At 45.3% G+C, this 18965-nt stretch overlaps 1 protein-coding gene across 4 annotated transcripts in view; it reads right to left on the bottom strand.

The window, feature by feature from the left end:
• Positions 1–2343: 2343 nt before the first annotated feature.
• The window catches only part of LOC115406313 (SLIT and NTRK-like protein 3), a 24298-nt gene continuing 7676 nt past the window's right edge, over positions 2344–18965 (bottom strand). For 3 of the 4 annotated variants that reach the window (XM_030116259.1, XM_030116258.1, XM_030116257.1), the window contains exons 2-7: positions 17014–17294; positions 15822–16073; positions 14572–14687; positions 13391–14317; positions 11733–11952; positions 2393–4465 (exon numbers count right to left, since the gene is read on the bottom strand). In XM_030116259.1, coding sequence (XP_029972119.1) covers positions 3314–4465; positions 11733–11952; positions 13391–14317; positions 14572–14687; positions 15822–16073; positions 17014–17229 — 2883 coding nt within the window. In that variant the 5' untranslated portion in view covers positions 17230–17294 and the 3' untranslated portion in view covers positions 2393–3313. The other variant, XR_003933519.1, reaches the window with a different exon arrangement.

Genomic DNA, 18965 nt, shown 5'->3' with positions numbered 1-18965 from the left:
GCATGTTTATGCAGAGAAGAATGTGGGTTCACGTCTACACGCACGCGCGCGCGCGCGCACGCACGCACAGTCTCACTCGAAAAAAAAAAAGGATTCGCCGAGCGCAGCTCAGGCTAAATCTATTATGCAAAATGACAGTGTTTTAATCAGGCTAATTGTCCAGCTCCTCACCATGTCTCTGCCATCTCTACTTAAGCGATGCCACAGCCGCACTGTTTTTCTTTTTCCTTTTTTTTTTTTTTTTTTAAAGGAATAAATGACACGGTGGTGGAGGAAGAGCGAGAGGCAATCTGAGCCACAGAGGCCCACAGGCGTTTGAAGTCTAAAGACTCTTTCATCCTCGACTCTGGGAAATGAATGATTTTTTTTCACACAGTGACAGGACAGCTCTGACAGGACCCAAACACATGAACCATGGCAAAGCTGTCAGATCGTCAAACACACATAGGCGGACACACGCGCGCGTACGGGGGGAAAACGCCAGTGGAAAACGCATACGCGCGCTCCGCACGAGTCCGGGGCGGAAAGAGTCGACGGAGGTGAGACGGAAGCGTTGAAAAGTGAGCGAAAGAGCGAATAGGACACGGAGACTAGCGCTATAATTAGTCGTTTGTTGCTTTAACTGGCATTTAGTTTTAACCGGGCCTCTTTGTCTGCAGACACAATGGGGCTGATGTGGCATGAGTGAACTACACAGCTTAGAGGATTAAGGCTGGACTGAGGCTGTGCCGCTGCACTCACTGTCTCCGCCGCATCCTCACACACTTCCTCACACACACACACACACACACACACACGCATACCTACAAAGGCGTGCCCCTTCTGGATACGCACCCGCGCTTGTATGGCGCACGCAGTCCCGGGTGTGTATGTGTGTGTGTGTGTGTGTGAGTGTGTGTGTGTGTGTGTGCGCACACGAACACACCCACAGGGGGATTATCTGTGCAACAGAGTTCCGAACACTGAGAGTGAGGAGGCGTCTGAAGAAGTGCACTCATCACCGACGGATGGAGAGAGCACCGCAGAAAGAAACAAAAACACACACACACACACACACACACACACACACACACACACACACACACACACACTTCAGTGTGAGCTACCTGTGTGCTGAGCAGCATATAGAACAGCGTCTCTGTGTCCGTCCTGTGAGGCTGAGCTGACAGCCAGAGCAATGAGAGGGAAGGGGAAATAGAGGAGAGGAGAAAGAACAAAAGAGAAAGGTGAGGAGAGCCGAGGAATAAAGCGGAAGGAAAAAAAAAAAAAAAAAAAAAAAGAAAGGCAGAAGGGAACAAACCAGATGGAGAGATGAAAGTAAAAGGCAGAGAGAAGATCATTATGAAAGAAACACTAGCTGGAGATAGATGGAGCAATTCACGACCTCGGCCCCGGGGCCAGCAGCCCAACATGTCCTTATTTCACAAATAGACCGTATTGATTTTATACCATTAATGTGGTAGATTTCACACTATTAGCTTCTATCTCCACAGTTTAGTGTGCAGGGAACCCTGCAGGCGCTCAGCTTTGCTCAACTCTCATCTGATCTCTCCAACACGCTGCACGGACAAGCTTACAGGCTTAGCATACCTCAAGCCGTTTCTTTCATGCACTATTAAGGCGATGGAGCTGCAGAGAGTGAGTGTGCATTTATGGGTGTCAGGGCATGTGTGTGTGTGTGTATGTGTGTGTGTAAACTGTCAGACAGCAGCTTCCAATGTCAGGCTTTTTTTTTTTCCTTTTTTTTTTAATGTAGCACCCTTTATTGTATTTCGTGGGTCGGCGGTAAGAAGGCTGAACCAGATGCAGAATCATCCTATACATTGATATAACATGATCCCTTACAGGAGAGCTTCAACACGCAAAAACTAAGAATAAATATATTCACAACTGCCTCTACTATTGGTAGGAGATGAAAGCATAAAAAGGTACCTCCATAAAAGATAATAATTGATAGTTGATAGAAGTGTCTGACTGTTTTTTTTAATTGTCAAAAAAAGCCTTGCCGTCTTGTTTTTTCTCTTTTTTTTTTAATTTCTTTTGTCCATTGTTCTTTTTTTGCCATTCAAATTCCACTGAGAAATATTCAAAAATCAATACAATAACCTCTGTGCCTTTGTCCGACGAAAGAAAACGTGAAGCTGAGGTCCTTGTGGCCCCGTTAAGTCTGGCTGATTAAGAAATCCAAAATGCATCCGCGGCAACGATGTCCTTCTGCGTGACAAACTTCCTTTGTTTTCCTCTTGCGTTAGAAAAAGAAGAAAGAAAAAAAAAAAGATTTTCTGTATCCTTCATCCAAAAAAAAAAAAAAAAAAACCAGAACCTTTTTTAGAATTTCAGACAGCAGCCAAACTCTTCCTGAAAAAGTCTCCCATCCCAGCCCTGTAAAAAAATTCAACCGGATAAGCAAATTATGTTAACTGGATGAGATGATGTAAATGAACAGAACTGCATACAAACAACTCCGGTATTGACGGGGTATATTATTATTTTTGGCTCATCCAGGGAATGCAATTATTCGGCGGGTTTTTTCGATTGGTTTTAGTCTCAGTCGTCCATCAGCGTCCCATCCATTGGTAGTCAAACCTCTTTGTTTAGATAAATAGATCTGTATTCATAGAAAAATAAGCATTGACCACGCTGCTGGCTGTTCATTGCTAAGGCACTTGGCTGTTTTCGGTTACTCCTCTTCTTCCCGCTGCGTCTCTGCCGGTCCTCGGCGTTAATGCAGTGCGCCCAGCTCGCTCCACAACCTTCCGACTGTCACAGTTTATGACTCTGTGTTTGATGTTTGCAAAGAGCTGGTGTGTTTCACCTCCACGTAGGTCTTTTGCGAGCGATAACATAACATTACCGCCCACAATCACCATCGCCACGGTGCTGTCTTCCGCTAATTGTGGCGCATTGTGGAGTAGAAAGACCAAGCCTCGGTACTTTAAGACTGTGGAGGGGGAAAAAAAAAAAAAAAAAAAACCCATAGTAGCTGCAGCTGAAGTTTTTCTTTTTTTTTTTTTTTTTTTTTCTTGCCTCCAGGCAGAGATCTGAGATCAGCTAATCCTTGCCAAATACCAACCTATATGCCAGTGGTGGGGAAAATACAAACTGACCTCAGCTCGTTATCCAGGAATAAACATAGTGTGTAGTGTGGTCCCGCTCCCCCACAGGCTGCTCTCAGAGCCGCGCCGTCCTCTGTACAGGAGTCATGGTTACTGGATGATTCATCCCCGGAGAGGGAGACGATGAGGAGACGAGAGAAGGGGGGGGGGGACAGAGAGAGGAGGAAGTGGGGGGGGCAGGAGAACGAGGAGGGCCATTAAAACTGGTAAGAGCGGTCCAGCACCTCCATGTAGTCCGGTGTGGTCCTCAGTCTGGCCCTCTGCTCGCCCGCGGCCGGCTCGCTCGGGCTGCCGTGGCCGCCGCCCGCCGCCGCCGCCGAGCTGGCCGTGGTGACCACGAGCGTCTGATCGGGCCTGGCGTCCTGCTTGGAGTCCTGGGGGTGGGGGTAGCGGGGCGGGGGCCTGGCGTATCTGTCCGGCAGATCTCTGAACTCGGGAGTGGGGAGTCTGAAGAGGCAGTCCACCAGCTCCACCTTCGGGGTGGGGCCCTGGCTGTCGATCACGGTGGGGCACAGGATGCCGTTCCCGTGCAGGCCGGCAAGCGGTCCCATCGCTCCCGTGACAGTATTGATGGGTGAGGAGGACACCTCCAGAGCCCACTCCCTCTCCTTGTCTGCGGCGGAGCAGTACCCCGCCTCGCACTCCTTCGTAGCTGCAAATGTCTGCTGCTGCGGCGGCGGCGGCCGCTGCTTCACCGCAGCGTCCTGCTCGTCTTTGTAAATGGGATTGCTACACATGTGCGAGGCCACGGCGGGGTCGGAACCTTTGGCCGCGGCCTCCGGGGGCAGGATGGTGTCGTACACGTGGCTGTGCTCGGGCGGCGGCAGCGGCGGCGTCTCCGGGAGGCCGTGGTGATGGTGGTGGTGGTGGTGGTGCGTCTGCTCGGTGAAAATTCCACACTCCATCTGGATGCCGGCCAAGTCTACCTCTCCCTGGCGGCGGAACGGCAGCTTGTCCCTCCTCCTCAGGGCGTAGGCGATTAGTGCCGCCGCCGCGAAGAACGCGGAGACAAACAATACCAGCAGGCTGAGCACCAGCACCGACAGAGGGATTGAATCCTTCCCCTGAGGGATCACCGGTCCCAGCCCTGAGCCCGGATAGCCGACCGATACGCCTCCATCTGCAGCGGTGGAGGGCGCCGTCTGCTCCTCGTGCTCCTGGTCCTCCTGGGGCTCCAGCTCGGGGCAGAGCAGCTCCATGGAGAGGGAGCGCAGGTCAACGCCTTTGGTCTTTTCCGGGGAGTGGCACACCACCTCCCCCACCACGACCACGGCGCTCAGCCCCTCCAGCCACCGCTTCAGCGGCGCCGCCTCGCAGTTGCACTCCCACGGGTTCTGCTGCAGGTCCACCTGGAGAAACACACACGGACCGCAGTCTGTCACTGAGCAGCACTGGACTAATTACTGATCGGCCATGCGGCGCAAATTCATGAATCATTTTGTGGATTGTGAGCAAAAGTAGAGAATTTTGGCAACACCCTTGTGATATGATTAAGTTTCTAAATGTGTATCAGTTTGAAGAATAGGCCAGTAAATAGTGCTCTAAAAGGGATGAAACATGATTGTATATCTGCACTTTTCCTTTTCAAAATGAGTTTCTCAGCATTTACATAATGGAATACAGTTCAGCACAATGAGATTCCTGTAAATATGCAGGTGATGAATGGGATGAATTATTGTAAATAATGTCATTATGGGATCATCAAAACACTGAGGCGCCTGCATTTGCTGAATGGCTGAACCCAGGATAGATATACCCTCAATATTCAACTCGCAAAACACCCACAAGTGCTCTCCTAAAAACCCTGCTCACACATGTACTACAGCTGGGTACGGAAAAAAAAATTAGAGTTTACAATGAAGATCACTCAGAGTTTTACGTAACTGGTTATTCACAAACTCGTCAGCAGTTCTTTGCGCTCCTCTCCTCAACTCTCCCCTGCGCTATAATCCAATAGGTATGCACATAAATCTATTCCCTCATTGCCGGCTATTGATTGTGTGTCCTAAAACAAACTCAAATATTCACTTTGCCACACTTTGAAGAGGGTAAAGCAGATTATGCACAAAGTAAATCACTTACATCACATCGTATTGTCTGCAGAAATGATCTGTTCCGTATCTTTAGCAGTGACACTGGCAGTGAAAGCTGATATTCTCTCTGTCACACGTCCAAGGAGCTTGCGCAAATGTTGTCATGCTAATTTGGTTAGCCCATCTCACCGGCTTACAGATAGAGATGGATGCTTTTTGAGATGATGCAGCATTGCTGCTGTGGGAGCTCGTGGCGCTGGGCTACTTCCCCGTTCCTCATATTGCACAACCGGATGCTTCTTCGCTTTATTGAAGTTAGCCCACTGTGGGCTTTTGTGCGGCTTTTATAATTGCAAGCAGAGGGTAAGTAGAGGCAGCACTCAGCAGCAGCTTTAACTCGGTCCGAACGCTCCACTATCTTAGCACAGGAAAGTGCCGTTTTTTGTTTTTTTTTTACAGGTTTCTGCATTATTGAGGCACATCTGGGATTTAATGCAGCATGATTGACTAAACTGACATTTCAAATAAACATGGCATGAACCGACATGTCTGCTTGTTTTTACCGTCTTATAACTTTCATAACGACGATCTTGCATCTGTTTGAAACTCTTGAAGCATTTTATTGTTTACCGTCGCGCACGTCCCATGGGCTCTATCTCCTTCTCTTCTGCAAGCATCTGTCCAACACTTCCAGCACTATTTACAATTTCTACGCCTGGTCAGCCGGTGTGTGATTTGCTGTCAACCTGTCAATCACAACGCCTGTGATGGGAAATTGGAAACCCTCACTTAGCTTAACAAGTGTTGGTTTCAGAGAAAACACCAGACACCCTATATTTTTTGTGAACTCATTTCACTTCCAAAGCCAAATAGATTATGTTAATGAATGGAGACTGAAGAATAATGCAATGAGATTCAGTGAAACCTCTTTTTTTGTCTGAAAATATATTCGCCTGGCTCAGAGAGCTGAGTTTTGGATAAAAACTGCTGCAGACGAGTGTATTTGCTCTTGTGGGGTTTTTTTCATTTTGATGGAGATCAAGGATCAAGTGATAATTGTCCAAAATTTACTGGAGAGCATTAAAAAAATTCACATCAGGGGAGAAAGTCAGATTGTTCTCAGTGAGCCGTGTGTCTTTTAATTGATCACTTTGCCCAACCGGCGATGTCCTGTCAGTCATTAGAGCTGCTCCAGTTAGTTCCCAGAAATATAGTCAATATAAGCAGGTTTTGGAAGTTCTGGTTGCGGGGATTTTCGCTCGAGTCTCCGGTGACCAGACGCCCCCTAAGCTTCAGCCCGCCAAGCTTCCTCCATACTGATGAATGTGCTTCATTGTCTCCTGAATAATACACACAGAGCGAATATGAAAAGACGGCGAGAGTGCAGAGAGTGCAGCACATGCAGAATTTATTTTGACTGAGAATGGTGTAAATTGGAAATCTGTCATCACAGCTACACGTGAGGTTTTATACACACGACGCTGTGAATCAAAGCACGGGGACCCAGCAGTACGTTCTCCAGGAGATCTCCGTTTTTGTTTTTTTTTTTCGTTTTGAAGTATAATTCCCCCCCTCATAGCCGTACCCGTGCTCCTGTTGCCTGCTTTGTCGACTTCAACCTCAGGTAGTGATTTTCCATTTCTCCCAGAGTGACTTCAACCACCCCTTGAGACGGGCCGCGCACTCGTACCATCCAGCGGTTTGTGTTTCATGTCGGTGGAGAGAGATAGCAGAGAGCAAAGAGCACGAGTTTCTGGTCCGCCGAGGCTACTGTCAGTGGGGGGATTGGCATCTCTGCCTCGGCGTGGATTGCTGAACATCAGCACAACACGGCGAGGAGACGAGCTCCTTGATCTTTTATTCTGACAGAAAACAACCACTGACTTTTAATGTTACTGTATGACTAAGCTGGGTGTGCTGTGTTTGCAGTGCGCGGAAAAACTATAAGTATGTAGACATGGGAAAACGGATATGTTCAGTGTGTTCCCTTCAGGAAACTGCAGCAGTAAACAAGAGATCCCAACCAGTGCTGGAAGGTTTGGTGTTTTAAAGACGTAAAGATTTAAAGTGTTTATTGCCGTATAGACTGCAGAGGAATGTGCGTGAGTGTGCGATGAAGTCCTGAGTTTGTTGCTCACCAGAATGATGAAAGATGAAGTCATAAAAACTAGATGAAAAGGAAAAAAAAAAACCATACAAAACACAAAAAGTACAAAAATGAAGGTAATTTAAAGGCAACATTTGGGAACTACAAAAGAAATATAAACAATATAGAAACATTAACTATGAAGATAAAAACCGAGTTGAAAACGAGGACTCGCATAACAGAGCAGTGTGCAGCGCATATCCGAAATCAGAGTGAAATGATGTTTGGGAGTCTGATGGCGGCAAAGAATGAGTTTTACCACAGCGGTTCTCAAACTTTTTTTCCTGGAGTCCGTCCAGACTGCCCTTTAAGACAGGCTGTGGACACCATTCCTGATCTCTGACATGCCGAAACAGTACAGTGAAGTCAAACAGCTGGTGAGCAGACAGATGGACACACACACACACACACACACCCGTTCACACCAGATCCTCACAGGGCAAAGAGACACACAATCACACACACACACACACGTTCACACCTATGTGCAAATTAGGGTCATCAATTAACCTCAAATGGATGTTTCTGAGCTGAGAGGAAACCAAACCGCCTGGAGAGAAAACTTAGATGAAGATAAAAACTCTATAGAAAAAGCAAAAGCAAGAGAGGTATTCACTCCTCCACACACACGCGCGCGCGCACACACACACACACACACCAACTCAACAACATACAAAAGCAGGAACCTTGAAGATTTTGTAAACTGGAGTTTAGCAGATCTGCTGCAGTCTCCAGAAGGTGAGTTACTGAGGCTTTATTTCTCTAGTGCGAATCAAAATTTGATAACCTCTGAGCAGGAGAAGCCTCCCGGGCTGGGAACTGCTGCTAACATACTGTATAACTGACAATGGCTAAATATATGTATAATCCAGCACAGAGATGTGTGAATGCTCAGTCAGCGTTCATAGACAGCGATTACGTCCACTCATAAAGTAAAATAACCATCTTATTTTAATTAAATTCTTTTCTTTTATTTCTAAATAACACAAATCATTGGCTTGTAATCGCCCATCCCCACATTAAGCACCGAACACGCTGATATAGAATTAATACAGTAGCAATACGTCTCATGCTAATTATGTCATGCCATATTATCTATCCCAACACGTAATTAAATATAAGTGGTTATTAACACTGCGTTACTCTTATCTCAGCAGAAAAGACGTTCTGCGGGAAAACACACGTTTCAGTGCCAGGGCGTGAATGTCACTGAGTTTGTTGGCGTTTAATTCCCAATCAGACGCATTGATACGTCCAACTGCAACAGAAGATGAATCTCTGTTGTTTCCAAATGACTGGTCGAACTCTGCAAATGCTGAAAGGACTGAAATTTCACCAGCTTTTACCGAGCACTATTTTTACTCTTAGATCACCTGTGATGGTTTTGGTGAGTTATTTTGTTAATTTTAATTATTTTATTTCACTCTGCAGAGCAGTGTCAACTAAAATAATAGCTTGTTTTACAAGAAGGTGTAACCCTCCTTTTTTTCCTCACTGCATGAATGGCTATTTATCGCGCTGAGAGGATTAAACGTACAGTGTGTGCAGCCAGCTGAAAATAATGGGTATTGCTGTTACCTATCGGTGGACTTTTAGAACGGAGTCAATATTAATGCCGTTAATGTTGCTCAACTCCTCAGCTACAGACCGTTCCGTACGGCTCGAAACAACAAAACGTATAATATTAGCTGCGGCGGGGAACGCTGAGCCAATGCTAATGTATTCCCTTGCACTGATAACAGTGTGCGATACTTTTGAAACGTCCTCAGCAGTCAAAAGTCAGTCTGCTGCATGCATAAACTGTTTAGTTCGGCGCCGTTTCAATCATTATTCTGTGAAGAGTTAGATGAGAGGATTAATATTGCTGTCAAATCTGAGAGTGGTATCAGTCTTCTCATCCGACTCTCCTCTCCTAATAGCTCAGCAACCACCTTTTTGTATCAGGGCTATCACATCGTGATTGTCTCTGTAGCTTTCACTGGCTTTTCAAAAAGCTTTTAACCAGTAAGTACCATATAGTGTTTATCATGACTGAGCTAAAAATGAAGCTCCCAGTCGCCAGTGAGGGGATCTCGACTGCTAAAAGCCGGCTCGGTCAGTGACAGTGATGATTCGGGGAGTCGCGCTCTTGGCCATGAAATAGTCTGTCTGGTCCGCAGCACTTCGGGGTTTTTTTTTTGCACTGGTTTTTGCACAGATTAAACAAACACGGGCCGAGAGTTAAACGCTGACCTTTAGCGGAGTTGCTTGGTGGATTACTGCCTTTGCATAGAGTCAAGGTTTATATTTAGCATACAGATAAACTATTGATCCCGTTATCTATCATGCAGGAACAAAGCAAAGAGGCTTATTTCCTTTTTAAGGGTTTGTCTGCATGTGCTGCACAACACTAATAGATCTGATCGGCGATTAAACGACATGTTTAAATGCAGCATTCACTGATCGTGTGGTGAAGTGATGTTTCCGTTCTACTGGAACAGATTTCTGTTGACTTCACCCCCGGTGAATACTGTGCTATTTTCATCAGTCCTTCCTGTCTGAGAATTGTTTTTCTATCTGATCACATAAGGTGAAACATGGCTGCAGGCAAGTTTCTTCATTACAGCTGGCAACGACAAGAAAAGTGCCGCTCTAATACACAACATGCACTTTGCATTGACTGGGAAAGACATATGTTTTCCTGAACTGTACACACTGCTGGCGTCTCGTCAGACGCTGATTCACCCACCTTTATTTCGTCAACTTCTCAGCCGCTATTAATTTCCCAGCTAGGAAATTACAGTCACTCAAGCATTTTTTCTATTGTAATTGTGTTGGAATAATGCTTCTCTTAGTTGTCTTTTTTTAAAAAACAACACTGACATCAGGGAGGTATTCATCATATCGGGGTATATACAGTAAGTGGGTGTGACTGTATAATCCCGCTCTTGATGGTGACAATGACTCTAAGCTATACACGCTGCTGCTTTAGAGTTATCAGAATGGACTCATTTTGCAGCAGCTGTGAGCTAAACCCGGCTTCCATCTGCGTTGCCCTTTGATTTTTACTGTGCAAACCCTGGCTCTAAAAGCACACGCCGGCGCCCAGAAATCCCAGTTCCTGAGCTTCAAACAGGCCAGCAGTAAGTCAACAGGTGATATCATTGTCATATTATTTTCTGCAGTCCATGGGCAGCGCTAATGTGGCTTTGTCAGAGTAATAACAACCCTGGTAAATGAATGAATTCAATTACTGTGGCACAGATTTTGAGCACTACAATAGTGATACTGCTGGGCTTTATGAATATGGCCCGCTGTGTGCTTCCATTTGGTGAATGCTTTAATGCTCTTGGACGTCGGAGGTGTATAACAGCACAAAAAAAAAAAAAAAAAAAAAAAAAAAAAAAGCATAATACACTTCTACGCGGTTCCTCCAGCCCCATAAACCGACGCCGTCCGCTCCCCGAGTAAACATTTGGAAACGGCTTCCAAACTGCCAGCCTCACCCACACAACCGAGGATCAGGGAATTTTTCATGGAGCAAAGCAAAACGGAAATTCACAATGACATTCAGGCTAATCTACACCCACCTTAGCTCATTCTACTCTGGCTGTCTAAGAAAAGCCCGGTGCACTAAATTTGCTGAAGTGAGAGGAGGCAGGGATGAAGAAAAAAAAAAAAAGTAATGCCCAGGTTCTGTCCGTTTGGATGTATTGAGTACAGTTGGAGCACTCCCATAATGCTGCAGTAAAATGTGCGAGGTAAGGTCTAACAAAAAGAAAAAAAAAAAAAAAGTGGATTTAACAGGCACAATAGTTTATGCAGCCTATTTACTGAAAGGTGCATTAATTACAACCATGCACAAAAAACTTGAACGTTCAGCTTTCTCCAGTTCAGCTCCTGATTTATTAAGACCACTTATGCAAATCAAGTCAATTGCAATTTTCCAATTAGAATACCTGAGGCGCAACCGCCGTCCCACATGCCACAACAGAGCTCCCAAAACAGCAGACAGTGCAGATGACAGAGGAAACTGCAGCTGTGCTAGAGGCCAGGAGATCAGGGGCTGCCAGAAGTTCTGAGTGCGTTTGCGGCGTGATCCAAGATTTCAAATTGTTTTGTTTATTTCGTCAAGCTGCGATAATATAATGTGTCCTGGCAATCTATTAGTCCTTTCAATCTCATCGCCTGACATTTGAAATAAATATACTCTGCATAATTATGCACATTTTTTGTTTGGTAAATCAACAGGGGTGATCCAATTCAATAATCTCCATTTTTCGCCCTGCCACTGTCACTCAGCAAAAAACGCATCTCATTTGGCCTAAATTTGCTGAAAGCCTCATGCCAGGGATCTGATTCATTTACACACGCACAGGTTAGCGGACCGGGATTTCTATCCCATCGTTCAGCAGATGTGTTTGTCACCCAGTAACGTAGTAACAGGTCTGCACCAACCTGCACCAGTCCCGTCAGGTGCTCCAGCACGCCCTCCATCGGCAGCTGCAGAAGGTGGTTGTTCCGCAGGTTGAGGCGGGCCAGGTTGACTCTGGAGAACACGCCGAGGGGGAGGCTTCGCAGGAGGTTGGCATTCAGGAACAATAACTGGAGAGACGGCATGGAGTCGAAGGTGCCAGGATCGACTTCACGGATTTCATTGTACTCAAAATAGAGGTACCTGCACAGACAGGAGAGGAGACCGTCACCGTGTCTGCATGCAGAGGGACTAAAGATAGACCGTGCAACAAAAAAAAAACACAAATGGGCCATCTTTATATTAAAGGGGAACCGCAGCACGTTCACATTTTAGGACGCATCAACACTTAAAATGCATGAATCATATAATAACATTACAAAAGCCCGGAAGATCACAGGTTCAAGTGTTCATAAATAACTCTTCTTCACAGAACGCATTGGATTTGTTTTTATATTTTAACATTTATGCTGAAGTACTCAGAGGATATGTTCCCTCTCCTGTACTCCTGCATGACAAAAGCACCAATTAATATTCATGTTTCGAAGTCATACTGGAAATTTGATTTAATCTACCCGTTTCCTGCTCTGAGCATTATAAACTGATCGCTATCAAATGACACTGTGTAATTTTACACTGATGACTCTCTTCACTGGCCTTAGCATGCCTGATTAGCATGTTAAATCATTTTTTTTTTATTATTAAATAAAAGGTTGAATTTCGAAGTTCCTTTGTTAAATGAAAGGAAATACTGAGGAATAAAACTGGGCTCTTTTTCACGCGTGCTAGTCATCCAATACACTTCCTTTGTTAGAGTAAGTGGTAGATCTGGTTTAAATTACTAATACCACTCTCCCACCATTAAGTCACTAACAAAGGCTAACGAGAGGTTAAGCGCTGGACATTTTGAATGTCCAGAGAGGGTTTTTTATTATTGATTAGCAGTCAGAATAATGGCTCTGTAGATTTTCCGGACCTTATCGTGACATATGGAGACTGGAAGCTGAAAACTAAAAGCTAATTAATGCTCTGAGCATGATAATATCATGGCACAATGCTTTTTATTCGTCGGACAGCGAAGCATAAACGGCAAGCATAAATCTGTTGTCTCTATTCATGCTATATTTCCTGAATAAATACAATAACTTACCCCCGATGTACATTATTTGCGGGGCAGTTATCATTTTGAGATTAGTCTGACAGTGACATGCATATGCATCTCTGCAACCATTCTCCTTTGTCTTTATTTTAAGCCTATTTCCAAAAACAAAACAAAAAAAAAAATCCCTGGCATCAGGCAGCTGTCTTATCAACACCTCTGGATGCAAATACAAAGAAAAAAAACAGTCATTTTCACGTTGTCACTCATACCAGGCTCACACCTCTGCTGAAGCATGCTCTCAGGCAGCGTGACTAACAAACGACACCGCTGGAGGAGAATGGGCGCCTTTCGTTTCAATCAAACTCCAACATAATGCTAATCAGAACGTTCTGCTCTGTGCTTTGCCCGAATAAAAGTTACATTCATTTCCACGTACTTGTATACTACAAATCTTTAAATATCTAAAAAGACATGAGATTGCAGATTATGGTCGTGTCTTCAGCGCAGTCAAGGGGGCGATTTCAAAAAGCTCCGTCCTACCTTAGATTTTGCAGCCCCAGGAACATGTGGGGGCTCAGTCTCTCCAGGTTGTTGCCATTCAGGTAGAGGCTCCTCAGGCTTGTCAGGCTGGAAAAGGCCCCCTCCTGCAGGTAGGAGATTCGGTTGTTCCCCAGGTGAAGCAGGTCGAGGCTGGAGAAATTCCAGAAGTCTGTGCGGTAGATCCTCTGGATTAAGTTTCCACTCAGGTAGAGCTTGCGGCCGTTGAGAGGCCGAGGCGTGAGCTGGGAGACATTGAGGAAGGCGTTCTCCTTGCAGTTCACCGTGAGGCCCAGGTCTGTGATGTGCAGGTTGCAGGTGCAGCCCAGAGGGCAGATGATTGGGATGGGGGGCCGGGTTTGGTAGCCGGCCACGGGGGGATTGTTGGGCATCAGACTGCGCGGTGTCGGAGATATTCTGGAGGGCCGAGGCCTCTTAGTCGGTCTGGGGTGTCTCTCCCTCTCCTTCCGCTCTGCCGAGGAAGAAGACGATGAAGTGGAGGAAGTGTGAGTGTTCTGACGGGAGCCGTGCACCATGGAGGAGGGTTTAGTCGGCCTGACTCGCCCGGGATGGGGGTTGGGTTTGGAGTTCGGGGGGATATGCTGAGGCTGTGATCCCGGCGACGGACCACCTCCCTCTCCTTGTAGCTCTTTATCCGGCAGGTCAGCGCAGAGCTCTTTGCGAGGGATTTCCCTCAGGTCTTTGCCGTGAAGGTGGAACGGATATTCGCAGGTAACATCCCCGACCACGGCCGTGTATGGGATCTGACCCAGCCACTGCTGGAGCTGCACTGCCTCGCAGCCACAGTTCCAGGGATTCTCCTCCAGCTGCAGCTCCATCAGGGAGCGGCCAACATACTCCAGAGTCCCAGCATATGCCAGGCTCTTCAGACGGTTTCCCCGCAGGTCCAGATGAGTCAGAGACACAGATCTGGTGCAGGAGGAGGAGGAGGAGGAGGACAGTTAGCTAGTTTAGATGAAAGGACGGCATGATAGTAGAGAGAAAAGGATCACACATTCCACTGCATAGAATTCTGCTTTTTTTTTTTTTGTGATGATTATTTTGCCGTTTCATAAAACGAGACAGTATGCCAAAGATATACTAATTGTGTCTGACACTGATAATTCTGCAGATCAGTCCTGGTATAATTCAAAAGTGCTGCAGTTAAATAATCACAATCTAACCTGAACAGATGAGCAGGCAAGACAGGGATCAGGTTGTCATTCAGGATGAGAACTCGCAGCTTGTAGAGGAACCTCAGAGCACCGCTGTCAATTCGTTTGATCACATTGTAGTCAGCCTGCAGGTAGAAAAGAGGGAAAGTGATGAACATGTAATTGCTCAAATTGAAAAGGAGGCTGAAATGAAAACGTTGGCAGTATCTACTTTTTGGAAAAAGTGCATCCAATTATGGAAAAAAAAAACCCCAAAAAAAACCAGGCCATCTTTAAGATCAAACAGGGGCAACTGGTGGCTCGTGGACCACGTGAGGCCTTTTCTTCACTCTTAATACTCAGAAAGTCTTTTTCTTTTTTTTTTTTAAACCACATTTAAACCAGATATTCTGATCACTCTCTCATTAAAACATCACAAAACCCTTTTTAAAGTAAAACTATATCCAATGCATGCATCCTTCTATCAGAAACATTTAGAGTCGATTTTATAGATTTTTTTAGCAATGCGTAGTTCTGCACTAAGATATAGAGTTTGACCTGCGAGCTCACAGCGTATCAGCTGGTGAAACCACTCAGATCCTCAGGCAGAAATGTTGAAAAACAGCAACAAAACCTTAACATGTACCACTTTTATAATAAAAGGCATAAACAAATGTATTATTTTATTATTTAATTCAAATTTTTACAGATTTAATTAACACATTTGCTACACTAATTCTCTAAATGAATTTATTTGTTCATCCTACTTTAGTTTTTTTTTTCTAATGTATTACTTATGCCCAAAATTCAGCTTGATCTGATTTTAACATGACTGTTCCTTCTCTGCTTTGATATGAAACCTTTATTATTATTTTTTGGCTTTTTCTCATTATATTCACTGATTTTTCCTCCTTACGTCACATTTCTATCACCTTGCTAGTAATAGGTGAACACAGGATTTTAAAAAAAGCCCTGCTCATATGAAGTTTGATCTCTTGATATTGAGCTGATAAACTTAATTTCGAGAGTTTGCTTCTTTCAGTAGCCATTTTCCTCTCATATATCCTCGTGCCAGGAGTGCTCAGTCATAATTTGGCCATCTGGTCGAGAGTATGAGAGTTTTGTGGCCTTCACAAAGAGCAAAAGTTGCCCATCCCTGCAACAGAATTAAATATTTCTCTCACTCTGTGTCTTTTTTTTTTTTTTGATTGCAGGACAAATTTATGGACAGTTTTGCCAAATGTGGACGGCGGAAATGGGCGGTCTCTCCTTGAACCCACCTGGAGGTATTCCAGAGCTTCTAAGCCGGCGAAAGTGTCGTTCCTGAAGACCTCCAGCTTGTTCTCATGGAGGTACAGTCGTCTGAGTTTGGCGAGCCCGTTGAAAGCTCCCACTCGGATGTCCTGGAGTGCATTGTTGCCAAGGTTTATCGACACGGCGTTGCCAAGGTGCTGAAACCCGTTGCTATAGAGACGCCTCAGAGAGTTCCTCTGGAGGTTGAGTTTGAAAGGGCGGACCCATGACTGTGACACCTGAATGATTAATTAGAGGTCTGATTAGTTATCTTATTAATTACACAAATTTAACCGTTAGAAACACCCATAAGCCACATCGGAGGCAGGATATTAGACTTGGAGATACAGCGCTTTAATGAGATAAATGGCAGGGCAGTAAAGTGCAGAGCAGTTTCATGTATATGAGCGACTCTGTGAAATTAGTCCATGCATTCCTCTTTTTTTTTTTCCTTTATTACGTCTATGCTTGAGTATTTTAATCCATTATTAACGGGATGTCCCAATAACTTCAGGAAAAAGTGGAGTTGATTGAAATCCTGCAGAGAGAGTCCTGACAAGGACTAGCGTGATTTCTCCTATTGGTTTCTCTTCATTCACTTCCTTCACAATCTAGAATAGACCTAAAAAAATACAGTCATATCTTCTATAAGAACACTCCCCTAAGCTTCCAAAATTTGAATGAAACGTTCCTCTCTTATGAAACCAGCTCCTAGTTCCATTTCGGGATGGTAACTCCCTACTTTTAAGATCAGGTTTCAAACTTTCCTATTTGTTGAAGCTGACAGTTGAAAATTGTGTTTTTCTTAGTGAAGCTGCTATAGGTTTAGACTTGTTTTGTCATCTGAGCATCTTTCCCTACTTTATTCTCCACACACCCACTTCATATCACAAACTTCCTCTATCAAAAGCTGTGGAGGTGAAGGTTCATGATCTACATTTCCTGACCTCATCATCTACCATGCTGATGCTCTTCTGCTATTCTCTGTCCTGCTGGAGGTTTCTTTCTTGAATTCCTCAGATTCCTTTTCACTGCTGCTGATTACTGCTCATGCGGTTTTCTATTTTTTTTAATATACATTATAAAGTGAAGCGAGACGACTGTGCTGTAACTGGAGCAATAAAACTGAAATGAAATGAATGTAAACGCCGTGGCGAGGCAAATAAAGAACGACGGTACCTGGCTGACGTTGGTGAAGCTTCGCCCGTCACAGTGCACGTGCAGCACGCCTTCCTTGACCTCACACGTGCATGGCTCAAAGCACGGCTCGTCCACTTCCTCCTCGGAGTTGTCCACCAGAGGGGTGTGTGTGGAGGTGGGGGTAGGGGTGGGGGTGTGTGACGCCCGGGACAGGCACACACACCCCAGGGCCACCGCCAGAATGGCCCACTGCATCCTCCTGCGTCTCCCTCTCAGCTCAGCCGCCTGGGGCTACAGCCCGGCATCGGCCCTTCACCGCACTGCTCGCCGGGACGCAGTGCAAACATGCATACATTCAGACACACACACACACGCACACACACACGCACACGCAGTAATAGTTAAAAGAGGGCAAACAGTCAGGGAAGCAGCAGCAAAAGTCAGTTCAGGATGAATCAGATTGATGAGACATCAGAAGCATACTAAAGCAGTCATAAAATAAATGTTAAATCACACAGACTGCAGCGCCGCAGGGAACGTATTATATTATATTGGTATAATGATGTATAGGGCGAGAGAGGCCGCCATATGCCATGATATAAGCCGAACCGTGGTAAACATATGTAAGACGTGCTGCACTCTGCACAAGAAAACAGGACTTCAGGTAAAAAGCTTTTACAAAATCAGGACAAATTGATGCGAAAACAACAAGCCAAACAATGTGTCTGCTGCCACAATGTTTCTTTTGAATTAAAAATTCAAATACTGACATTGAAAATGCAAAAACAAAGGGAAACACGTGGGCTGTTCACCTGTGAATCACATTTTACCATTTTCAAAGTGGCTTTCTGGACAAGTGGGGGAAAAAGCTCCGGATGAATATATTCATCTGTACTCTCAAATGTCGGGTGAAGCTGAAATGTCACGCATGTGTTGTTTTAATGTATGCATTATGAATATGGGTAAATGCAAATCAGATTCATAATGCCTCTGTCTAATGAACCGCTCCATTTATTAAGATGAATGGCAATCAGAGAACAGAAGGAAGGGGTGCAAATACCCCATATTATCAATCAGCAAAATAGGCGATCAGCAGCTATCGGGTCCTGCCACAATCGCTATTGTGATAATGACAGTGGAGTGAAAGCGTCACTGCGAATCAAAACTCGTCAGAATTATCAAAAGGGCTGATGTGAAGGCAGCGCAGTGAGGAGCAGGAACAGGCACTGATGACTGTGATGTGATGGTGGTGATGACGATCACAATGGCACCGTGACAATAACTGAAAGAGAATCCGGTGGCAAGTAGCTCGGGGTAAAAAAGAAAGCAAAAAAAGAAAGAACGAAAGAAAGAAAAAAAAAACAGCTGAGCTGTGATTGCGAGTCCTGCATGGGCATATTTCCTCTCAAGTCTTAATGAGATCTAAATTGGATAAAGCATCTTGATCTGCTCATACAGTGTTGAACAGTGCCATGCGAAATGCAATAATGATCATGATGGTATGGTAGCTGTAATCATACAGCAATAATCTAGCATCAGCGAGTTAGACAAGGAGGCAGCAGTGAAAACATCACCGCCCGGGAGAGGAAGAGCAATCACAGAGATGATTATGACGGCGAAAGATGAAGGGAGAGGTGGAAGCGAGAAAAGGAGGAGGAGAAGGAGGTGGGAATACTGGGAATGGGGTAAAGGAATGGAGCAAGAGAGAGAGAGAGAGAGAGACAGACAGACAGATAAAGGAAGAGTAATGGGCAGAGAGTAGGCATGAAGGAAGAGGAAATGGGTGAGGTGGGAGAAAGGAGTGGGATTGCATAAGCAGTAAGAAGTCAGTCAAGGCTGCCACTCAGGATGAGAGCTCACAGTGAAACAGCTGAAATCTGATATTGATTACATCAAAGCCCTCCTCTCGCCCTGCACACAATGTACGCCCGCCTCACAGAGAAACAGCGCCGGAGCCAAGTTTCCTGCGCATGTGTGAGTGTGTGAGTGTG

This window comes from Salarias fasciatus, chromosome 19 (genome assembly GCF_902148845.1).
Source record: "Salarias fasciatus chromosome 19, fSalaFa1.1, whole genome shotgun sequence".
Taxonomy (NCBI): Eukaryota; Metazoa; Chordata; class Actinopteri; order Blenniiformes; family Blenniidae; genus Salarias; species Salarias fasciatus.
The sequence above is the reverse complement of the archived record's forward strand: the minus strand, read 5'-3'. Positions and strand labels throughout refer to the sequence as shown.